Below are 26,144 nucleotides of genomic sequence, written 5' to 3'. Positions count from 1 at the left end.
AAAATTTTTTGAATTCCAATGAAATCCATAACTATCAAATCAAATATCTTTCTATCATCTTGAGGAAATTCAAACCAATGATTTTTTCAATAATAATTTCTTTTTCTTCACATACCAAATCAGACTTCTTTTCTTCCTACCAGATTATTGCATTCTTTTTCTTCAAAAAATTCATCACTCCCAATTTCTTCAAACAAAATATGCAAATCAAAACTATCAACTGATTCAAAATTTTCAATATCACCCATATTATCAACAAATCTATCATTCTCAAAATTCACAAACCATCTCCAACAACTAGACTTCGGTTTGAAAGCATAATTCTTCTCAATCGTCTGCAAAAACATAGTAAATATCCTTCCAAAATCTCCAAGGTATTTTAGTACAATGAACAAAAGTTTTGTAAATACATTCTGCCATCATTTTACGCATCACTTGAAAAAATTAATCGTGCCTTCTTCTTAAAAACATATTTTGGCAACTCACTTGCATCAACCCAACAAAGAATATCATCCAAATTACATTGTTTGAGATATTTTTCCACTATTAAAACCCAACCAAAATATGTATGTCTATTTGTACTTATGGGAGTCAATATGAAAATTTTTCACCATCAATCAGATCTGTATAATATTCCAGTATTTAACATTTCATATACCTGAATAAATTTTTCTCTCTCTTCTATCAGGTTTTCCTAGCCTCCCTAGTTGATTGACCAATCAAATCCTTCAATCTGATAACCCACAGCAATCAATAAATCTCACAAGATTCTTCTCTGATCTTTGTCTTCACCTGCAGCAATCTAACAAATTTTGGACCAATCTTATGGTTGGATTCTTCACCAACTACACACTTCAGAACCAACTTTGTGGTCAAACTCAATTAATTGAATACTTTTCGGCAACTTTTTGCCCTAATTCTCTGACAGCAGAAACGCCTTGAACTAACCTCGTAGTCTGGCTCTGATGCCAATTGTAGAACCCCAATTTTAGAGTTCTAATAATAATAAATGCATATAGGGTTGCAAAATTGAAGGGATAAAACAAACACTCAAAATATATGTGGAAGAGAAGAAAATATTTAACTCACAATGTTATTGAAATCTCAAACAATGAAAAAAGTCACACCACAATAGAAAACCTAACAAATTCTTCTAAACTCTCTTAAGAAAATAGTCTAAACTAATGCCCTATTTATAACCTACCTGACTTGTTGGAAAAGAAACCACTTGCACAAGAAATTGCCACATAAAACACAAATTTCTAAATCATACAACTACTAAAAACCTAACTCCAATAAAACTAATAAATAAATAAATAAATACTTCTAGGCTTGGTTTAGTTTACCAACGAGAATAGAATGAGGAAGTTTGTTCACTGACCTCAACTATATGGGCTGGGAGTTCCAGAATTGTAACGGAAGCAGAAAGCTTTTGCAACAATCTGAAGGTTGGAAACGTAATGAATTTCCTCAACACAAGAATGTTGTCTTGAATTGTATGCTTGATAGAGATATTAACTGCCCCTGATGGTGATGCACCTGACCAAACAAACTTGTGAATTAGAAGACCACTACATTTAAACTTTTTCAACTTGGCTACACTAACCTCTATTTCACAGTGATTTAGCTCATCATTTGTTCTAATTCGTGTGCTGCAATGGTTAGATAACATCAGGAAGTTGGCAAGCAAATGAGCATCTATCTTCAATGTCTTTTCTTTATCCAGCCCTTTATAATCTTCCAAGTGAAAAGATTCAAGAACTGGGAAGGACAACACTAACTGGCTCGAAGAAAATGAAAGATTGTGATTAAGAAATCTAATTTTGCGAAGATGCAAGATTCTGAGCTTTGGCAAACAAACAATGGGAGGAAATTTGAGATTGAAACAGCATAATCTCACTTCTGTTAAAGAATCACAAGTGTGAAAATAGCACGGAAGTTCCAACTTTCGCGTGCCATGTTCTCGATACGAAACATGAAGCCTCTCAAAATTATTATGCAATAACAAAGCTGAGATCTATGATTTCACACGAGATGGATCGTAGGAAGATAATTTGCACAAGAGCTCATATTCTTTTACCATAGACATTGTGCAATGTGCTAGAGCTCTATCAACAAAATTTGCAAAAAGTTTCTTTTTAGGTTGCTAATTTGTATAGCTTAAACTATCATCAAACTTGAGATTGTACAGGCAAATCCACTTGTATTCCCAAGCTTTGCTTAGAACACAGGTTCGTACGGTATCCTTGGCTTGGAGAAGGGATAGTATGTGGCACAGAACACTTTCTGGTAGATTGCTAATTCTATCTCCATCATCCTCGGCATTAAATTTTGGGTTCCACATGCTAATTTCCTTCGTTGATTGCTTCTGCTATCCATTGTTGTTGTACTCTCTGAATCTCAATCTTCAACATGCATTAAATGTATATAGCTGTAAATTCGGTTATGTAATACAACTAGCTTGTGGAGAGACTATATTCATTTAGGTCTCAGAACTTATGAGCAAACAATATATCTTCTAGAGTCAAGTTTTTGAAGTAAATTACCTTTTTTCAAATTGGATTGTATTTTGACAAACCCCCTTATATTGAAGTTCAAATGCCTATTAAAATCTTGTGTTTATGGAGTACAAAAAATTATATTTGTCTGATATAGAGGTTAGGTTTTACCCCTCTAGCTAGTTTCCCTTTACCAAAAGACCAGTTGCTACTTCCTGAGTAGGTTGGTTGTAGGATCCTTGATGTTTCTATATCTTTCAGTTTGGATGGTAATAACTAATACTCCAATAGCTTGTCTATTAAGTATTTCTAAAACTTCATTCAATAACAACAACATTACCTTGCTTCGGGCTTGTTCTCAATTTTTTTTTAAGATTATAGATTTTTTTAATAATGAAAACTAAATTTTATAATTTACCAAAAATTAGTTTTTTTGCATGCTGACTCTGATTATGCACCATAATCATTTTTTATCCATGGCGAAGCTAAGTCACTAGGGTTAGGGGGTTCAATTTTCAACATTACATCAAATATAATCATGGTCAATTTACAACCAAAAGGCGGTTATCTTAAACATATCTTTTTCCGTTATGTCAATTATACTTTGACATCTAAAAGTTGTACTATAATGTAGTGTTAATTTGAAAACGTCAAAAGTCTCATTGTTCAATTTACATCAATAACTAATCTTAATCAGATTCAACACTCTTGTGAAGTATAAGAATTAAGAATTTTTAATTCATTAAGGGAGGCCAATGTAAATAAAAAAGAGACATCAAAAATTTTTTTAGAGGAAATAATAATATAATATAGATAAGAATGATAATTTCAAAAATATTGGTGGTGCAAGGTGGATAGGCATGAGAATTTCAAATATTTCAGGAGGTGCAAACAAAGGAACAACTTGAAAATTTTTAAAAGTTCCATACTTGAAACAAAATTTTCTCAAAGTTGAGGGGGAGGGTAAATTGCCTACCCTCAATTCCATTTGCCTCCGCCCTTACTTACAATAACTAGCTTTTATAAAATCTAAAGCGAATGAAGATCCAGGTCTTCATGTGAAAAGTTCTTTTGGCCTGGTTTACTATTAAATGTAAAATAGCTAAATTTCTAAATTAAATGAAAGTTTTGAAAGCCATCATAAGTCCCTAGTGGATATACCTTTGTAATTTCTAGATGCAAAGTATGAAAAGGCTATGATATTATCTACTTGGTATAGGGATGTAGGGATGTGCTCGAGTACTGTCATATTCGAGATTGACTCGTACTATAATATTACTATACTCGACTTGAGCCCGAACTCGATCGAGTCGGAAAATCTGGACTCGAGCTTGACTCAAGGAAATGCTTAAAAAGCTCGAGACTCGACTCGATAAGGCTCGAGTTGAGATCGAGCCTTTGATTTAAGTAATCTGATCAATCGAGCTTCTTGGCTCGGAAAACTGGAGGAATTGTTCACACATTCCTGTTAATAGTCATTCAAACTGTAAATGAAAGGCAGAAACTTCAAAATATAAATATACTTCACAATACATAATAAATACATGTCTTATAAATTAACAAGCTCCAAATTATGAGCTAATCTAGGTTGAAGAAATGAATAGCAGCATAAATCTTCAAAGCTTGGGCAAGTCGAATTCTTTGATTGTCTTGGCTTCCTACAAAAAGGAAAGGGGAAAACACAAAAAAGTTGCACAATTTCCCAAAAAAATAAAGTAACTTATAGTCAATAACTCAAATATGGAAGTTTCGTAATAAAACAATTAAGTTGACCTTCATCTTCTTTTTGACCCCGTGAAGATTATTACACCAATCTCCTGGACACATCAACACTTGAACTATATCTGAGTGAAATGCAACTCAATAGGTGTCAATTATTCGAGTCCCAACACTTAATGTGGCCTTCGATGCAACTGTAGTTATCGGAATGGCCAAGATATTGCAGGCCATTCAAGAAAGTTCTGGGTATGAGATTTGATTTATTTTTCACCACTCCAAACAATCAAATTCATCGAGATCTTCTCCAGTCTTTTGGTGAGGCTTGTCTAAATAATCAACCAATTTTGACTTATGGGGTTCGTTGGTCTCGACTTCATCACAATATTGATCAAAGTCACCCCATCTAGTCTTCTTGGTCACATTTGTTGCTTGCCTTTGTGGAGAGCCAGAAGCCATTGGCCCTCCAGTTGGATTCGATGCTAAAGCAACATACTCATCATATAACTCAGAGATTACTTGACGAATGGTGGAAATGTTATGAGCAGCCTCTGAAGGTGAATACAATTGAGGGTAGGTGAAGTCTACAACCCTCATTTTCTGTCTCGGATCTAAAATGGCTGCCACAACCAATATCAAATTACATTCACCCCAATACTTGTCAAACTTAACTTTCATATTTTGAGCCATGGCCTAAATGAAGGGGTCTTCATCATTAACTCGAGCATCCAACACTCTTTTTATCTTCACCAACTCTTGAAGGAAAAGATTGCTGGTAGGATAATCTGAGCCAAAAATTATATGTGTGCACTGCCAAAATTTTTCCAAGACCAAACAAACCTTTTTTGCCTTTTCCCAATCCTCAGCAAATGGGCAAAAATTGTAACTTTGCTCTCTATCTTGGAAACAGGGAAAAACATCCTTAAATTTGATGGCATAATTCAACATCTTGAAAGTGGCATTCCATGTTGTCTTGTAATCATAAAGCAACATTTTTCCTTGTATCTGGAGTTGTTGGGTAATCTTAGCAAACATCAACGCTCAACTCTCTAATCGACTCACAAATTCCACAGAGTCCCTAATGGCTTTGATGATGTCCATAATCTCAGAAATGCCATCTTGAATCACAAGGTTAAAAATATGTGCACAGCATCAAACATGGAAGAATTTTCCATCACAAGGAAGCTTTTTGGACCTGGAGATGTCATCCGGTAATATTCTAACAGCAACATCATTGTTCAAGGCATTATCAATTGATATGGAGTAAATCTTGTACTCAATGCCCCACTCTTTTGCACTTTTGAAAATTGAAGATGATATCTCAATGAGGTGGTGGTATGCGCACAAAACTTAGGACTCGCTTTTGTAGTTTCCAATTATAGTCAACCTAATGCTCGATGATGACCATGTGCTCGATCTTTCGATTTTTTGACTTCCAAAGATCGATTGTGGTGATGCTCACTTTTTTCACATTTTTCAACTTGTTCCTCATCTTAATTTTTTCAACCTCATATACTTGTATACAATCATTTTTTGCTATTGCTCAAGAGATTCTCTTCCACTCTCGGATCGCTCATTTCATCATAAGATTGAAGCCCTCTACTTCTAATATGATGAACAGATGCTTGTGCATTAGCACCCCATGTGCAGCAACGTCTCTAACTTTCTCCATGTCAAACTTTCCGCTTAGGAGTGGCAAAGTCGAAAAAGATTCATCAGTTGGCTGGAAATTCAGTTTGTTTTGCTAGTTTGCCTTTCTAATGCTTACTTTTTGGGCTGAACATCTGTTTTGATGCCTCCACATGCTACTTGTTTGTTTTGTCTTATCTCTTGACAGTTTTTCTTGCAATGCTTGCAAATAGTGTAATACAATCTATTTTCCTCAACTTCATCAAAATCATCCCAAGCCTCGGATGTTTTCCTTCTTTTAAGGATGCGGAATTCATCTTTAGCTTCAATCACCTCTCGTGTGTCTCCTCCTATTTGGGCAGCTGGTTCTTCTTCTTCTTCAGGTGGCATAGACCCGGTTATTGAGTTAGGAGCAATCGCTTGAACTCCGGCTGTTGGTGTTGTATCATTACTTATAAAGATAGGGGTATCCAGCGTGAATGGAGTAGATAAATCTATAGCGGATAATTGTGGGATAGAAGATACCTCAAGAAGACTAATTGCCGTACCTACAATTTACCCAAAAAGTAAATATATATACACACCTGTGTCAGCCATACAGCCACTACAAACATTCATTAGTACCAGCATATCACCACAAAAACTACCCAAAATCAAGTGCATTTAACTTACCAACTCCTTCGGCATTGCCTTCTAATCTTGAGCAACTCATCAAATGTCTAGTGCCACTTTACATTTTCTTGACAGCTTTCTAGGGAGTAAGTCAAAGGTTCTTATAAAGAACTGTCAAAGGTTCTTTAAGTGTCAAATTGGGCAAATTCTTAAGTGTCAACAAGATTGCAATTTTTATACTACAATTACTATTACAACTTTAATAAAACATCCTGAGTTGATAATGGTTAGCCATACAAGAATACAAGATTTTCAATTACTCCTACAACTTTAAAACTATTCCCTAACAAGCAATATATAATCTGTGGAATGTATACATATACCTACAACATAAGCCATCCGAAAGTATTGGGTAGAAACATTTCATCACTTGGACAATTTAAGATCAATTAGCCCGTGTTTTTGCAGCATATCTACCTCATGCCAAATGCCAATTTACCTAAATTTCCTAACATTAAAAACTAAAATGATCCAAGAAAGAAACAAAAAAAATTCTGTGGATAAAATTTACTCATTAATCAAGATAAATTCATATGCACAGTGACCAATCTCGTTAGGGTTTCGGCCATTGACAAAAATAAAATTAACTCAAGAAAACTTCCACAAAACCAACTAACAATCAACCATTTACAGTAGCATTTAGCAAATTTCACAGAAATTTGCGCATTAGGGTTTCAACCCTTTGGTAATATTGTTTCAAGTTCCCAATTTTTCTTTAATTGACAAACATTTTCTAAGCAACAATTAATTCTAGTAGTTAAGTCGGCAAATAAAAGCTTACTTCTAACTCAAATGAGCTCTGGTGGTTGGTCTGCGATCAGCCCAAACAGCAGCTCCGATGGCACCTCACTATTCCTTCTTTGCTCTTTAGATTTTAGCTAAACATCCCTAGAGGTCAACTAGCTCTGCAGCGATGGCGTTAGAGGCTTACAGACACGGTGAGCAACGGTGATGAGTGAGAGATTGAGAGTGACGGAGATGGGGGTTTAGAAGTTTTAGTCTTAGTGGTTTGAATAGAGAAAAAGAGACTGAAGCATTTCACAATTTTTTTGATGAATTTTCCACCTTTTCTTTGCTTTTTCCCAACATTTTTTCTTTTCAGTACTTTTTACAATTATGTTATTACTTTTCTGCCATTATGGAATTTTATTATAAAGAAGAGTATCATGTAGATTCAGTATAAATTATACCCATAACGGTCATTTTATAATTATAATACATATATATTATTTAAATTATATTACTTATTGAGCCACGAGTTGCCTAATCTTGACTTGAACTCGACTCGAATGTATAATCGAGTTACTCGAGACTCGGCTCGAACTTGGTCAAACTGAGTTCAAACCAAGTCATTGACCGAGCTGCTCGCGAGGAGCTCGGCTCGCGTACATTCCTACTTGATGTCTTTTATAAACTAATTTTTTGCTTTAAAAGAATTGGAAAATTATAGTGTAACCATTTTTCAATTGGTTTTGTTTAATGAAATTTGGAGTTAAACCTATTCCTGTAACCAGTTTTGTCAACATCCTTCGAACTAGCATCAAGCCTTCTTTTTTTGCTAAAATTGAACACCCAAAATAAAAAAACCTCCAACTTGTCTTACTATAAACAAAAATAAAAGCCTTCTCTAAAGTTGTCAAGAACTTGAACATCTAGGTGAAACATCATAAACTGTTCCCATATACATTTCTTATTATAAGATAGATTTAAACCCATTTCATAAACTAATTCAGCATTTAAATTTAATAAATGCAGATTTTAACAGATTCAGATACATTTGTTAATCAAAAATTAAACATTTGAATTAATTAATTAAGTGACGATGAATTTTCTAAACAAAATTTTCTCTAAAAAATAAGTGATAAATTATTTATTTATCACTTAATATGATATACACTCAAATGTATTAGATTTAGTACTTAACAATTCAATAACTTAATAATTTCGCACTTCAGATTTCATATTTCATATTTCAATTTCCAGACTTCAATTTTATGAAACACACCCTTAGTTTAATTATCAAAAACAAAAACAAAAGATAGATTTAGTTCAAAATGATGTTTTTTTCTCCAATTCTTAACTTGTCTATTAACGAAATTTCTCATTGTAACATTCTTTGTTTCTCAATGTGAAATATTCCAAACCTCATGGGCTACAGTGCAATTTAAGGGAAACCCACAAACGCAATTATCCATGAGTTTTCGTAACTTCCAACGATAATGAATTACTATCTTATATTAAAAAATTAGGCCACCAATCATGAAGCCTCCTCAGTTCCTCACTCTAACATTCCACAAGAAAGCTGATTATCCGTTGACTTCACGTACATTTCTTATTTGGGATCATTTCCCAACTTCCCTCTTCAGATTTCCCAACCTTTTATTGCTGTCAATTATCTGATCAAGTAAGCAAGTTTCTTCCCTTTTCTTTCTCCATAACAGTTTTTTTTGTATGTGATTTTGTTTATTTTACTTGAATCCATACTCATATGATTATGCTGCTCTATCATAGTTTTCCTAGTGGTTAGTGCTAAAGTTCATATGATTGTGGTTGACTTTGGAAGTAGCATACTTTAGTTTCTGGGTTTAAAGTTTTTCATGTTTTTTAGTGCTTTTGATTACCACATAAGGTAGGAAATTCAGAATCTTTAGTGGGTTTCTCGGTTTTAGTTGAGATAATGCATAGGAAAGGGACGATGGGGGCGAACTTTTGGGGAATTTGCTGGGGATATAAATCTGTGTTTGGTTTTGGTCGAGTTGATTTTGTGATCTTTGAGTTTCTTGACTAAATTTACTGGAGAATTATTGGATTTTAGTTTGGGAAAGACACTAAGGAAAGTTTCTTTTAATTCAAAGATGAGGAAAGAAAATGTTGTCAAAAGCTTCACTTTTGTGCAGGGCTACTTGGAAGTATATGATTCTTGAAGGAAAGTAATTATCCCGAGAATGTGGTTTGTTAAAGTGAAAGAAATGTGAATTGAGACTAAAATGATGGAGTGATACTAGAATTAGACATAAGCAGGCTCTGAATTCTATAGATCCTATTTAATTTGGACTCCCTAGATTTAGTTAGCTTATATACCAGACAAATGTGGAGGCAGTAATTTTATTTTGCACTTTTTTTTTCCATCTTCCACAAAAATTTAGGATCCAAACAGGCCCTAAAAATAGCAAGAAAAATAATGTGTAAAGAGAGAAAACAAGTTTTGCATGTGGGCTCTTGACAACATTGGATAGACTCTCTTTTCCTACTTGATTGCTTTTGTGTTTCAAGATATGGATTGCTGAAAGTTGGAGGTTAATTTTTAAGTTTTTGCTGTTTCAACCCTAGGTGTTTCTATGGGGACTAAATGTGGGGCCACTGCAGTTACTTTTGTACTGTTGTTGCTTTTGTCCCCTGCTGTGTTTTCAGCATCAAATGATAAATTGATTAGAGTTGCACTGAAGAAAACAAAGTTAGATCAGATCAGCCGGTTTTCTGGAAATGTTGATCTTACTGAAGGGGGTTTTGCAAGAATTAATCGTCGTCGTGGAAATGTAGTACAGTCGGATACTGATATTATTGCTTTAAAGAACTACATGGATGCACAATATTATGGTGAAATTGGTGTTGGCACACCTCCTCAGAAGTTCACTGTGATATTTGACACTGGAAGTTCTAATCTATGGGTGCCCTCTGTGAAGTGTTATTTTTCGGTAATTTCATCTCGAGGAATTCTTTGATTCCTCGGAATGCAATTCCTTCACCCAACCCACCCCCCTTCTCTTTCCCATTTACTTTGCATACTTGCTGTTGTTTCTGTCACCTGAATTTTATAATTGGCTGCAGGTTGCATGTTATTTCCATTCAAAGTATAAGTCAGGCCATTCAAGTACTTACAAGAAAAATGGTATCTGAAATTAGTTATTTACATCCTTTTGCTGTTGTTCCTGATCATTAATTTTTTAAGTTGTTCTCCATATGGGATTGTAGCAACTCTATATTAGGGCAGTTTTCACTTCAATTAAGCATTTTTCTTGACCGTTCTTAGGAAAGTTCATCGTATTAAAGACTACCATAGTTCACATTCTTTTCGCTTTTAGGGTACATGTGGTTTCTAAGCGTCTCCTCAATCTGCAGTTCGTAATACAACAAAAGAAATAAATTACACCATTTTTGTGTATAATGGTGAAAACTATGTTGGCAAGGCCTTTGGAATGTTACTTGATCTACAGTAGACAAAGAAATTCCTACTAGGAATGGCTAGAAGTTGTTTATCGATAGAACCCTCATAGAAACAGGAATAATCTTAGGGATATAAGCCAAAATTCTTCTTCAGCATTGTCAAACATAGCTCCTCATAAACAATATTTTGCAACATGATGTCTTGCGTTAGCTTTAATTGACTTTTTGTCTCAATAGTTGAAATTATATGGTAAATCATTCTTGACAGGAAAATCTGCTGAAATTCATTATGGCACTGGATCCATCTCTGGGTTTTTTAGCCAGGATCATGTCAAGCTCGGCAATCTTATTGTAAAGGATCAGGTAAAGTTTAGAATAAACATTTTCACATCATTATAAATTCACTGATAATATTTCAGAACTAAAATATTCTTTCACGATTAGAAACTCAGTATTAACATTTCTGTTCATTAGGATTTCATAGAGGCAACCAGAGAGCCAGGGATCACTTTCTTGGCTGCCAAGTTTGATGGTATCCTTGGACTAGGATTTCAAGAGATATCAGTTGGGAATGCTGTTCCCGTCTGGTAGGTATAAGTGTATCTCCTGTTAATTGGCTGGTTGCTATTCGACTGACAAATTTGATTCCTCTCTGTAGATAACCAGTTTACCAACAGTATTTGTTTAGTCTTGGATAAATCTCACATACAATTTTTTTTTCTCAATTCAATTCCTTCTTTGTTACATTTGTTTAGGTACAACATGGTGAAACAGGGTCTTGTTGACCAACCAGTTTTTTCATTCTGGTTCAATCGCAAAGCTGAAGAGGAACAAGGGGGTGAAATTGTTTTTGGTGGGGTTGATACTAATCATTTTAAGGGTGACCATGCCTACGTTAATGTAACTCAGAAGGGTTATTGGCAGGTGGGTTTTCTGATTCTTATGCCATTCTTTCCCTGAAATTGATGATTGAAAACTAGAATGTTCTTAATGTAGTTTCTTATTCTCGCAGTTTAATATGGGTGACGTACTGATTGGTGGTGAAACAACAGGTAATTTTTTAGATTTCTTGCTTAGGAGATATTGATAATATTGTAATTGTTGCTTATTCATTTCTTGTTGCTTGTTACGGTCTTCAAATCTTCAATTTCAGGATTTTGTGCTGAAGGTTGTTCAGCAATTGCCGACTCTGGAACTTCCTTATTGGCAGGACCAACAGTATGTATCTTATATCTTTTACCCCAAATTATCTTTCCTATTTTACAGTCTAGGAACTGGAGTATAAGCATATCACAAAACTAGCTGCCAAAATTGATCTCTAAAAGCTTGATATTAAGGAGGACAATAATATTTGAAACCAAATTATCAATTAGTCATTTCTCCCTATTGGAAGAAATATATCTATTGACTTTGAAGGGCTTATGGTTTTCAAGTTTAGCTAGATGACTGGTGAAGCTGATCTCAATATTTAAATGTTTCTGAACTTTGATAACTAATTTGCGTCGCTGCTTAATTTAGCATCGCAGCTTGCTGTCTGGAAAAATCTAAACGAAAAGATTGTTTGTTGTCTATCTTCTTTCTTCTTCCCCTTTCTCGTTCTCTTTCTTCTTCCCCGAAAATGTGTCCCATGTTATTGTTCTATGGCTGAAAAATATAGATCTCACTTCGGCTGGCATGAGAAGTGATAGGAATCCATGCGCTACCTTCAAGAGTTTACGATGTGAAGTTCCAGTTCGTGATCATTTGGAGTACTCAAGATTATTGAAGGAATGGATCATGGAAGAACAAAGCATCAATAAGGCTTTTCCAGGGTTAGTTCAAGCGCAAAAGGAGGTAAAAGACCTTAACAAACCAGGGTTTGTATTGTACTCGGGCTTGGAAGATGTTGGCATGGATCATTGTCAAAGGAAACCTTGGGAAAAGAAGCCAGGAGCGGATCCGCGACCTGATCCACAAGGGACCAGGCCGTGGATCTGTCCGTGGATCCAGTATCCCTGCATTTAAACATGATTTTCATTCTTTCAATGTGAACTTCTGGTCATGTCCGGCACAATGACCGGCGTGATGTCCCGGGCCGGTCTTCGTCGAATTAGTTTTTCTATTGTTAGACTATTTTCGTAGTTTTTAAGTTAGTTTCTATTTCGTAGCGTCCATTTGAGGATTGTAAGCCTATTAAGGCATATTTAACATATCTAGACACAATTATTAGTCTTATTTGAGTTTAGAAGGTTATGTCAAGATAAGTTGTCAAATCAAAATAGGAAACTTATGTTTTTCCAACTAGGTCTAGGGTTTTTGAGTCTTGTAAGGCTATAAATAGCCAACCTTATGCAACGTTGAGAAGTTTCTCTTTCTTGTTCCTTTGGGAGCATCCTTGATACAAAGCTTGTCTCCTTTGTTCAAGTTTGGCTTTTCAATCAATGATTGCGGTTGGTTGTGGCAGTTCTATCTATCGCTTATTGTGGGTAAGAATTATTCTTAGGTCACAATCAAGGGGTTTATAGGGTTTCGGTTTCCATTCAATTGTCCATAGCCTGGTCAAGATAGATCCTTCCGCTGTCTGATCGATTTGTTTCTTTGAGAGCGGGAGCTTGGAGAATCGGGTTCGCATCAAGAAGTTCACTTTATCTGGTACCAGCATAGGAAGTAACCGTCACAGTTAAGGTTATCCTAAGTTTTTTTTTTTTGCATGTAATGACGCGTAAATCTAGTGATCTGTGCAATCTATAAACTCCTGTTTAAGTTGATCTTTGGAATGTTTGCTGGAGTACATAACTCAGCCACAAAAGTAGAGGTCTAGTCCTTTTCGTGTGTGCCGTATGTGATGAAGAATGTCCTAGTCACCATCCATTTCAAACTCAGATGCAAAAGCCTTCATATCAATCTTGATTCTGATTGGAGGTCTTTTACTCTCTCTTGGTCAACTTAATGAATTGAGGTAATTACTCAACTAGTCTGTTCTCATGGATTTAACTGTTGAAGGCTGAAAATTTTGAATTCAAGACTTGTTAACTTTTAGGATTGATTTTCATGACTGTATCAGTAAGAATCAGATTTGTGGGTGTAGTTTTAGTCTTCTGGACTCTTTGTGCCACCAGTACTTCATCATGGAAGAAGGGAGAAATATATTTTTTTTTTATCCAATGGTGTGGTGTAGAGTCGTTTCTGTCAGTTTTTAAAGACTTCTGCACCTTTTATGTTTCCTTTTCTGATGACGAAAATGACCTAAACTTAAGAATACTTCTTTTGTTGAAGATTTCAGCAAAAAAAGTGAACTAGGAAGGTTCTATATATGTGTTTCTTATTTTTATCTTGTGAGTGAAATGTTGTTTGGGAAATCTCATCAGCTAGTTCTGTCTACATTTTGGGGGTTGTTTATAATTTCTGTAACCAGAACTGTCAATCAGTTTTCAAAATTGCTTCGAGTTCTGCTTATTAATGCCCCATGTTCATGTTGGGCTGCTGCTACTGTTTGACTTTCTTCTTGTAAAAGTATATGATCCCTCTGTCCCATCGATAGAGTCATTCATCTCTTCTTTTGGCTGTTCTAAACTACTTGTCACTTGGTTAAAATGTCTAATGATTTTTTTCTCCCAATTCCACGCTCTACCCTAGCATTTTTCTGCTCTAAATGCAACTTGTTCTAAAACATTCAAGTATGGAATAGGCTAGCATGGACCTGTACCATTGAACGTACACAATAGAGTTACTTAACACATCTGGTTTCAGGAGAAGTTTGGAAGAGAATTTCAAGCTAGTGATTCAACATACATAACTTGTTTACCATTAACAACTATGGTGCATTGGCTATTATACAACCGAAAAAGGTTGAATGAGTGTTAAACACTTAAACTTGACAATTGACGAACAAACATTACAAGTCCAATACTGTGGAATAAAACCTTGAGTCCTCAAAAGGTCATAACCTACGGAGTGGAGGGAGTAACTACGTTGATAATCATTCATGTGGCAAACAAGGACATACACTTCTTATTTATTTTCTGGGTATTTCATTTGTGTGCTATATCATCATTTTGATCCTGTTTCCTGTTTGTATGCTTCAGCACTTACCCTTTTATTGCATCTTCTGCATTTAGTCAAATCGTGAATTTTGATTTGATGTTTTGGATATCCATTTTCAGACTGTTATAACACAAATTAATCATGCCATTGGAGCTTCTGGAGTTTTAAGCCAAGAGTGCAAGTCTGTGGTTACTGAGTATGGTAAAACCATAATCGAAATGCTATTGGCTAAGGTATACAAGAGCTATGTATTTGGTGATTGTGGTTTTGTTAACTCTTTTAGTGGTTTGATTATGGTATTACATGTCTAATTTGAATACACGATGTTGCCTACTGCTCCAATCCGGCGATTTTCTATTCTTTGTTTGAGACCTAAACTTTGCTTTCTCACACTGTTTTTTTAGGCTGAGCCACAGCAAATCTGCTCGAAAATTGGATTGTGCTCGTCTGATGGTTCTCATGATGTCAGGTATATGCTGCAATTCAGCTTGTCGCAATAGTAATTATATTTGTATCTTCTCATCTTCATCCTTGAATGATGTTAACTCTCTCTCTCTCTCTCTCATATCTTACTGACCTTCAAATGCTGGCATGGTCAGGATGGACAATACTCGTTCTAATTGTTATTTGAAGAAGAATCTACAAGATATCATGGTAGTTGTTTTGATCGCTAAAACGAGTTCAGCATGGGAGAAGGATGTCAAATCTGATCATCCTATGAGCCTGAATTGTATGTGTTAACTTTTTAAAACCTGAAAAAGATAATGATTCCTGGAAAAGCTATTAATTTTTTTGAAAAAACAAATAGGCGTTTGGTGGAATTACCTCTAGCCTGCCTTTTTAATGAACTTTTATATCAGCTTCAAGCTAAAAGCAAAAAAGCAAATCAGAATGTTTAATTTCATTTTTTATATTGGAAACAGCTATAATTTGCTTCTATTAAGCAAATGAGAGACGGCCAAAACGCATTGGAAAGAAAACATAATCATGAAATTTTCACATTATCTGGAGAAGTACATAGCTACTCTCTGTAGCAACAGCCATTCCACGAGATGCACTGTAGAAACTAGTGAATGTGGAATAAGCCACAAGTTATGGGAAACTTCTGTGTGATTACAGTTGCACTTAGCTTAAGAATGTTGCATTGTTCTTCTCTGATTTGGCATTCAAGAATGAGAGTGTTTTTAAGAAGAAAGGTTCATCTGTTTTTCATCATTTAGAACCAAAACAGAAAGGGTATATAGTGTTTCAACTTTAATAAGAGTCAACCATGGTATGTCTCTGCAGTATGCTTATTGAAAGCGTGGTGGAGAATGAGACTGACAGGACATCTGATGGTCCACGTGATAATATGTGCACGGCATGTCAAATGGCAGTTGTTTGGATGCAAAATCAACTGAGACGGAATCAAACTGAAGAAAAAATCTTGGACTATATTAATCAGGTTAATTAGTCCCTGCACTAATCTATGCTGTTTTAGACTGTTGGTTTTTTGGTGATCTTAACCTTTTGGCTTGTGTGCGAGTGCAGCTTTGTGACCGACTACCTAGTCCTATGGGGGAGTCTGCTGTTGATTGCAGTGCTCTTGCTTCAATGCCCAAAATTTCTTTCATTATTGGCTCTAAAACGTTTGAGCTTTCTCCTGAGCAGGTAATTGATCACATGTACCTGTCTCTTTGACTCTCCTTATTCTTTTCTGGTTATATACGGCATTGCTTCTGTTTTAGCTATTCAGCATGTTTTCCCATCTGTCTTGTGATGCTTGATTATTCTATAATGTAGTCCTTTTGGGCAGCTCGCAACTACCTAAAGGCTGTCTTTTTCTATATTTTGTTCACCTAGGTGATATTTCCCGATTAAGCAACTAACTTCTGGAAGAGAAAAGATATAGATATTTCCACTCTTATGAATTCCTTTGGGATTTAAATCATTGTGAAATTCATTGAAATTTTCATGGATTTATGGACACGAATCCAAGATGAGTAAGATCTCCAAAATGAGAGGAGGAAGAGTGCGCAATATTTTCCACGAAAAAAAATTGACCAAAAATAATTGCGCAAACATTAAATTGACATTCTTATGCAAATCCTGTGTCTTATCAATATCCTTTAAGATATATACGTGATGCGCTAGTTAAAAATCATGAGGGTACTTCAAAGGAACTCAAAGCAACTCCTTATGCATATGTCAAGTGTAGCACTTCGTATTTTATTTATTTATTTATTTTTGAATTTGTAAGTAATGTTGTTTAGTAACTTTAGCATTTCTTTTTGAATTTACTTAATTGATCATTATAGCCACGAGCATCATTTTCGCAAAACTTTTTAGTCATGATCTACTGGCCCATATGGTTGTTACCTGCATTTTTTTTTAGAAGGGGAAATATAAATAAAGTCCACCTTCTAGTGTGGCGTTTGGCAGGACTGGTACCAGTTTTATGTAAGAAATAAACCACTAAATTACATTTTTTTGTTGGGGGGGGGGGGGGGGGGGGTGTTTTCTAAAACCTCATTAACATGTTCACTAGTTTGGTATCATGCGGCTTGCAGTGAATCTTTTATACCTTCTGCCTGCCTTACCCATAACTTACTGATAAAACCACTGCATTGCAAACAGACCACTTACATCGCTTACATTTGTTGTCAGTTTATTAAGTTTTATGAGTTCACTAGATGTTAACTATGAGAGTTGCTTTTTGGAAAAACTCTAGATGAAAGTGAATTGACATCTCTGAATTGATTTTAGTATTGTACTAGAAGAAACTTTAAAACAGGTTGGCTTTCTGGAAAAGAAGAGAGACTACAATTATGCTCATGCTGCTCAAAATTATGGTCCAATTATGCATGATTTCATTGGATTTGATAGTAGCCAATTATAGCAACGATGGTCATGAATTTTTAAAAGCATTAATAAGTGGGTTGGGAGAATGTTGTTACAGACTTCCGTATCCAAAGCTGCAATGTTTGGAGCAGCTGAAGAATATAGAAAAACAGAACAATGGTTTTATATGGCCATTTCCTAAACCTCACTTTTCGCACTTTTCTACTGTTAACTACATTTAGTTTCAGATCATATTGTCTGCAATTTGTAACACTTGACTGAGGTACAATGGGAACTTATGATCAAACTTGGAAGCACTTATTGGATCAGGACCTGGACATGATTACTGCATGCGTAAAAGTTGCCAATTCTTGTTGTCTAGTTTGAGATAGTGCATGAGAATCTGGAAGAATGTGGCTGGATATTGAGTAGTCCTATTGTAGACAATAACAAAAGTAGGGTTATGAAGATTTTTTTTTTTTTGGGTCTCCGTATCATGGTAAAGTTAATTTGCCTTGTACTCCTCACAATGTTGTTTTGTTCTCTAAATATTTACAATGATATTTTTGGTATGACAAATGTCAAACTTACATTTCTGGCCTCTCAGTATATTCTTCGAGTTGGTGAAGGAGCTGCAGCTCAGTGCATTAGTGGATTTACAGCTTTGGATGTCCTCCCTCCTCGTGGACCTCTATGGTATGTTCTTATCTTTATCTTCTCCTGCTATGCATGTTTATATGCTGCAGTGAGCAGCTTCTACACTAAAAATAATAGCTGATTAGCTTTTAGTCACTCCATTCCCTCCATCATTAGTGGAATGACATCTAAAATTCTGCAAGCAGTCAAGTATTAAGCTCATTTGTAACTGCATTGCTGGCTTCCCATACTTGGTGTGGGTTTCAGGAGTTGCTTTCTGAGATTTGGGTACTTCTGATTTAGACTTTTTCCTGGGAAACACTCTCAGTTCTATAAAATTATATACCCATTAATTCCTGTTAATGGTTCCCATGGACTGCAGGATTCTGGGTGATGTTTTCATGGGTCAATACCATACTGTATTTGACTACGGAAAAATGAGAGTTGGATTTGCTGAAGCCGCCTGAACCTCGTTGTTTGGATCAAGGTGCTATGTAACCTTAATCAGCAATCCTTTCTTTGTTATGTATTCACGGGTCGTTACATGGACTGCTGGCTGTGCTCATCTCCATAACATTATGTATATATAAATGCTACAAACAGAAACTTCTAACACTTCAATGTGGTATATCATAAGCAAGAACAAATCGCTAAAAAATAATTGCCAATGTGCTACTGTTAAGTTACTTTCGATCTGCATTTGTGTCTGCACATTGTGCTTTCTAGCAGGCAGCTAGGCCTGTGTTCTTTACGGCAGGCTAAATGGTATGGTGGAAGATTGTGTTTCCTCTAATTTATTGCATACGTTTAAGTGAATATAACCTCCAAAGTTTGTAAAATACGTATTAGCTGTATACACATCTCATGCTGGAAATTATGAGGTCTTACTGGAAGACGATTGGGTTCCCTTGGAAGAATTTGTCTAAAATCCAACAATTTATCTTAGTTTCCATTTCTGGGCCATGGTGTTTCTCATCAAGAAGTAGTACCATCTTGATGATCAGACAAAGTCATCTCATCTTTATTCAAGCTGCAGCGCTTGCTAAAAGGGCAAAAAGGCTTTGGTTAAAGTGATTTCGACCTATTTCAGAGTTCTGGGACTTTGGACACTCTCTTGGATCATATCCACATTCTGTTTATAGGCGTTTAAGAGGGTGACACACACACCCACACCCCCCCCCCCTGCGGCGGCCGGGGGCCCTGCCCCGCTCTCAAAAAAAAAAAAAACTAAAGGAAACAACAAAATTGCTATCTCTCAACATGGGGCAATGTTTATATGCAATGCCCACCATTTGTGGGTGCATTTTTGACATATTGACTATCCAATGTTTGATGATGAGCCATGGTGTTAGTTTTTATGTTGACTAATAAACAAGCATACGATTTGTCTTTTTTTATTTTTTGTGTCCTTTTCAAAGCAATCTATGATACTGCAGTTTCATTCTTGAAGCTACTGTATTGAAAATTAAGGATTGGGGCCAACAAATGAAATGCCTACACTTCAAAGAAAAGATGCTTGCATTCTGCAATGGCTATGGAGATGTGTATATTCACCTAATTAGGCAATTGTATACACATGAAGAGATGAATATGTAAGTTATAGGATTTCCAACTCTGTATACTATGAAAATCATCAACACCACCCCTTCCTTGGGTAATTAAAATGTCAAGGGATCAATTTCTCTCTAGACACGGTACAAGATTGCCCAAAGCCTTTCCTGTTTTTCATTTTTTTATTTAAATTTGAACTGAGTACAATAAGCAAAAAAGTCGATCACTGTTCATATTTTTTCCTAGGTGGTAAGTGCATTAGTACTGCTAGAAAATCTAAAACTGGGGAATAACAATAGCCAAAAGATTATGAAGGGCTCATATGTTTCATTATTCCAATATAACATCTCACATACTAAATGTTTTTGTATAATTAATGAGATTAAGCTTTCTTACATTGATAATATATACATTAGTAGATCTGAATGCATATTACATGTGCAAACTTGACGTTTGAACCCAAGGTAAGATTAATTAGGATGTATCGGACTCGCTAGTATATACATTATCAGTATAGAAAGAAATTAATCCTCTTTAATGACCTTTAAATTTTCTGGTTTTGAATAATACTCTTCTTAGTTACTGATATTACAACAGGTAATTTAATTTCAAAATGATGTCCTTCTAAAACGAGAAATATACCTTCCATTGAATACTAACTGTGGCATTAACACCACCCTTCTTTTTACTCTCTACTGATCTAAACAGTGATAATCTTTTTGGGGTTTGTGAAGATCTCTCTTCTTATTATTATGATTATTCTTTAAGGAAGATCTTAAATGGTATTGATTACGATATGAAGGAATTCTACTAGATTTACGGAGGAAAACTAAGCGGTTCTGCTGTTGATATGGGCTAAGTATCACTTGGGAATTGAGTTGGTTCATCACAAATCTACTTCCTTCTTTTTCTTAAAGAGATCAACAAGTTTTCTAACCTCTTCGATGACTTAAACCCGTGATTTATCGATTACGGATGAAATGTTCCTTTGTCTTGTAACGTCAAGTACTCGTATAAAAAAAAAGAGCCTATAATTGCTTGAAAACATGATACTGATCTTTGCTTTAAAGCTATTACGTGACTACGTATCCAACTGTAGTTCTAGCTAGCTGTCCCGTGTTACCAAAAGCCAGCATATCCAGGAATGCCCAACTCCTCATGTGAGAATAATTCCAAAAGCAAATATTACTATTTCACCTTACATTTGGATTCAACCCTTCAACCACACATGGCAATTTAGTGCCTGAATCTTTCTCAATCTGCACTCACAATTCTACGACGGAACGTCAAAATAACATGGCAACAGCTCTTTTTTCAGAATTTTTTTCTATGCATGTCAAGTGCAGGTTGTTGGAAAACCGGCTGAAGCAGTAATACTACTGTTTCTAAGTGGAGTAAATATTCTTCTGATATTTTGACCTTTATCATTATAGTTTTTTTTTTTTTGTATTTTTTTTAACGGAGTACGCATTATGCTTTAATACTTCTCCTTTAAAATTTTTTCTAAACAGAAAGTGTGTGATTTAAGAAGTGGGAAGAGGTATAAGGGATTAGAAGCTATGATCTCTAAATCCTACTACTTACTTTTAGTAATTTTCAATTTCTTGTTATTTTTTTTTAAAGAAGTTTACGTGTTTCAGTTTGAAACTTGTTAATAAACGTGGAATGGACACTAATAAAGTAAATTTGTTTTTAGTATGTATTATTTGAAAACTAAAATTGTGAATAAGGACAAAAGTACCAATAACTGATTGGGTAACTAAGAATTAAATTTAACTTGAGGGTCTTATCGAAAACTTATAAGAACGTATAACAAGGAGGTTAACAAACGAGATTGTGACAGATATGGTTGACTTTTGGTTCAATTAGATGCTATGTTGTACTTTTTTTCTTTAAATTTAATCTGCACTTACATACACAAATATAGTAATATACATGAGAATTGAAATTTACAACAGTGTTATAAGTCAAGAATTGTGTAGCAAAATATGTTACGCCACAAGATCTAATAGATGACTCGTACAATTTACATGTCAAATTGAAAATTCATTTTGATCAATCCCTCAACAACACTTGGTAATTTGTTCTTCAACACAAAAACTAGAATAAAGGAACGTCGGAGACTTAGCAACAGCCGACTTGGAGCACTTTCTTTCCAAGAATTGCAGGCGCTTTTTTAATTGGAGTTTGGTGCAAAAGCGGCTGATTCATTAAATCGTGCGGAAGAATCTAAGTTTCGGATTAGAAAAGCGTGATACCTTGTCCTGAATTTAGCCGTACGTCTTATCTCTCTTTATAGTTCCTTTTTTTTTTTAAAAAAGACATCACTTTTGTTAGAAACAGAATTAATCAACAAAATATATACTTTTTTTTATTTAGTGTACGTCACACATAATTCCCAATTAAAAATCTCTTTTTTTTTTTTTCCGAAATGCTTATAAACATAAAAGCATAGTGTGCTACGACTAAGATGCACATCTTCCTCTCTCTCTTAAATTCAATCAATTAAGTAAAGTATTGCATTCCACGTATTTCTATTTTTTTTTAGATATATTGTATATGTTTAGCTTTTTTTTTCTTGAAGGTTTGTTTGGATATGCATTATTTACAAAATGTTTTTCATTATTCACCACAATAAAAACGCTTTTTAACTACTCTTTTATCACTCATATATAACATCATATTAGAAAAGCATTACAATAAATATTTCAAATAATCTTCAATCCAAACACTAAGCATGTATACCTATTAAGATAACTTACTTAAACCAGTAGCGACGCCAGCACCCAGGCTCAGTGGGAGCAAGATTGTACACTTAAAATAAAATAAAATATTTTTGAGTTTTTGTTCTACTTTCTATATTTTTACTCATTCAAGTGGTAGTTAAATGTATCTGAATTAATAGCTTTGAAACAATTGAACCGTAGGAGAGATACTTAAAAGAAATAAATTGATTATTTAAAGATGACTATTTTCCAAATTATAGGGGTGCAATGTCAAGAGATAAGGATATTTTTTAAACTCGAGGGGGGACAATTGTGAGAGAAACCTAAAATTTTATAAAATTTTCAAGCCTATTTTATGATTTTTACAAAGTTGAGGTGGGGGCAATTACCCACCCTCACATCAAGGTGGCTCCACGAACCTCTGCTTAAAACTATGAAAGATTAAATGTATTTAGCTAAACTAATTACCAAACTTGAACCGTCATACATCAATGCAATTGCAACTTGCAAACCATCGATTTTAAAATCTTTAAAATGAGGTATGAAATAAATCAAGCGGCCCAGATGCATAAAAATCTATGGTTGCTATTTGGTTTAGCCATTTAATTGTTGGGTAGTCATGAAATAGCCAGCTTTCTAACATGCATGGAGGATATATATATATATATATATATATTTGTCTTTTTGGCTTTGGATCTTTATATGGTCCCCCAAATTTTCGGTCTATGCCTAGTTAATAAAACTTTGTTATGAGGTCATAGTAATTAGGTATTAGGGAACTTCAGTCCATGTTAATTCAATGTTAGCTAGATACACTTAATCTGGTAATTAAGTAAATGAATTTACTTTTTTCTTAAATGTTAAAGATCTGATGAGATTGCCAATGTCTTTCATCAAGAAAAGATCTTTGTTACTAGCCAAATGCATATTTTTGAAAAACAAGTAGCAAAAGTTGTTGGAGGTTGTTAAAATTAATTATCACTAATTAATGAGCTCAACCTTCGAAATTGGCACGTTTTGAGAGGCCAAGACCTAATTAAGAGCCATTTTGGTCTGCCTCAAAAAAAGGTCACTTGGTATATGGTCATAAACAAAGCCACGAGGCATATCAGATTTGCATGACAATACCACTAATGACGTCCTATATGAATTAATTAATTGTCACTAAAAAAATAAGTACACCTCTTAGGCTGTCACCAATTGGAGGGAGCCTCCTAACCTATGAGTTTTTTTTTTTTGGAGGGTCACTTCTTGTTAATCAAGAAATTAAATTGAGGAAGATCTTAATTAATTTGATTGCTTGGATCTAAGTACACAAGCAATTGAGAGAATAAAAAACTATCATGCAACACGTGAGTTGAGTGAGACAAAAGCGTTGTAATGATTGGCTATCTTACAAGCCACGCTTTCATGTTGTGTGTGTTTCTTGTGTGCACACATGGAGAATGAAGATCTCATAAAGTTGTATAATCTCAAGACTTTGATATAATAACTATTAGATGCTATGAATAGCTGCCCAACTAAATGAACTAACTCGAGAATTTGGAGAAGCAGATGGGCTACTGTGTGTAGTGTGTGAAAACAATAAGGAAGAAGTGATGAGGTGGTCCTTTTAATTGGCTTTTACTTTACAACTAAACCCCACCTATTATTGTTAGTTTGTGAGCAATAAAATGACCCCTCTTGCTTGCTCTTGGTATAATTAGTTGCAACTTCTTTCACACCCTTTAGTCCCTTTTTGCTTTGACAACCTTTCTTTAACTTGTTCTTCAAACCAACTCCTTTTGCATTCTTCATTAATTGTCAAATGCCCTATATGTATATATATACCTAATTTCATAGGTTTCTAGCTTTTAAAAGTATAATTTGGGGAAGCAAGTGGACTTGAAGATTGTTTATAATTTTATGTGCAGAAATTTTTGTGTTTATTGATAGTGTTAAACCAAAAAAAAAATAAAGTTTGCTGTTATTAATGGCCTAACTATTTCAAACCAATGCAACTAGTCAAGATGTTCAATTCCAACAATCCTAAACAAATGGATTCTTGACTTTTGGCCCTTTTCAGCTCTTTTACTTCCGCCTCCAAAAAACACAGAAGGGAAAAGAAAAACCAAAAAACAAGAAGTGAAAGAAAATGGCTCTTCACCTTTGATTTTAATTTTGGCTGAAAATGGCCAGTTTTCTATCTTTAATCATTTACAGGGATCCAACTTTGGGACCTTACACATGAAAATGATCTTAGTCTTTATTTTGATAAGGCCAACAAGCAATCCCTCTTATAAACTTACATTTTTCCTCTCTCATATATCTACCTTGATGGCAGGACTTGAAATTCATGCTAAAAAAGGTACTTCCAATTTTGTTTTAAAAAAGTATTTCCATATTTCTAAATAGCATGTCAATAATACTCATAGATATAGAGCAAGTAAAAATAATAGCTTGCAGGTGGTTACTTCATGACACATAACAGCTTTGTTGGCCGGTCATAAATCATTCATGAAGCTTTTAGATTTGGGAAATCATCACGACTTTTTGTGCACTTTTGCCGCATCAAAAAGCCCAAATTCTTGATTTATAAGTTACGAACCACTACATTGGACAATTTAGGTTTGAAAATTTTTAAAGTCACAAAGTTCCACATGTATAGTTTATTGTTCGGCATCATTAAAACGTAGCCTAACGCTGTTCTAGAAACTGGTTGTTGAAAAGAAGTGCACCAAGGATAACTAATGATGTCAAATCATTATTGCCTGAAAATCCTACAGAGAGAAAGATAATTTTTTTTCCAAGTATGAAAAGGGAAGGGGGATTGGAACTTGGAAGTGGTTTTTGTTTTGAATTGTGACTTCTTGATGTTTCAAGAATCAAAGGAAACCAACAATTTTTGTGTTTGTATGACTTTCGTAACATTAATTCCTAATTTACATTGTTTAATAAATTAAGAAGAAAGGAAAAGGGATGGATTGGATGATACGAGAGAAGGAAGCATAAATGAGAGACTCTGGAATTGAAATGAGAATATAAGACGAGAAAGTACAAACAAAAGGTCCCAAGTTTGAGATCGCACACTTACACGAACTCACTTTTGTATATTCAAGACTACAATTGTAAATCATAAAGACTTTTAATATTTCAACTCAGTTGGTTTAACTTCTTTGTATTTGAAATTCTTATTGACCTTGAAAAGCCCATTTATGGGATATTTATTATGTTATCCAACGCACTATTCAAATTTCATACCTTGTCCATCAAAGGTTTCATACACTTTATCGTATGGCCGCATAAACCATGCAAACAAAATTTTGCCCGCAAAGAAAAGTTTCAATCTATAGTCTACAAGCCAATTGTCATTTAATGAACTCTCTTATCGATGTTACTATCAAATTGTTGAACTTTTCAATGGAATACTAAAAAATTCGTGGACTGAAAACAAATTTACTATTACCATTTGACTTGCTAACTTGCCTGGTGTGCATGCTGAGAGAGTTATCAAGGGCGAAATTGACTTCAAATTTGTTAGCATAAAGTTAAGAATTAAGAATAGAACAAGTAACCAAGGCTAAAACACAATCCAAGTCTCTACCAAAAAAGAGAATTTCTCAAGAAACAAATTCAACAAGTTTGTTCAACCCAAAATTCAGCCCCCTAATCCATGAAATTTAACTTTCAAAGGGAATCAACATCACTTCCCTACAAAACAACGCATCCA

General features: G+C 34.7%; 1 protein-coding gene across 1 annotated transcript; it reads left to right on the top strand.

Annotated features, from left to right (window-relative positions):
• The first annotated feature begins 8,789 nt into the window (after window positions 1-8,789).
• On the top strand, window positions 8,790-18,951 carry LOC113773308 (cyprosin-like). The gene is made up of 14 exons (XM_027317920.1): window positions 8,790-8,919; window positions 9,846-10,210; window positions 10,344-10,404; window positions 10,948-11,042; window positions 11,154-11,266; window positions 11,435-11,603; window positions 11,692-11,731; window positions 11,833-11,897; window positions 14,822-14,935; window positions 15,107-15,171; window positions 15,990-16,146; window positions 16,233-16,352; window positions 18,130-18,218; window positions 18,541-18,951. Exons 2-14 carry the CDS (start codon window positions 9,854-9,856, stop codon window positions 18,623-18,625), a joined length of 1,530 nt encoding a protein of 509 aa, XP_027173721.1. The 5' UTR covers window positions 8,790-8,919; window positions 9,846-9,853; the 3' UTR covers window positions 18,626-18,951.
• Window positions 18,952-26,144: the final 7,193 nt, after the last annotated feature.

This window comes from Coffea eugenioides, chromosome 6 (assembly GCF_003713205.1).
Source record: "Coffea eugenioides isolate CCC68of chromosome 6, Ceug_1.0, whole genome shotgun sequence".
Taxonomy (NCBI): Eukaryota; Viridiplantae; Streptophyta; class Magnoliopsida; order Gentianales; family Rubiaceae; genus Coffea; species Coffea eugenioides.
Note: the sequence above shows the minus strand (reverse complement) of the source record. Positions and strands in the feature narration are given on the sequence as shown.

Coding starts and splice junctions, on each gene's coding strand:
- LOC113773308 (XM_027317920.1), top strand. CDS start 9,854: ATGGGGACTAAATGTGGGGCCACTGCAGTTACTTTTGTACTGTTGTTG. Junction 11,604..11,691: donor CTCAGAAGGGTTATTGGCAG/GTGGGTTTTCTG, acceptor TTATTCTCGCAG/TTTAATATGGGTGACGTACT. Junction 11,898..14,821: donor CCTTATTGGCAGGACCAACA/GTATGTATCTTA, acceptor ATCCATTTTCAG/ACTGTTATAACACAAATTAA.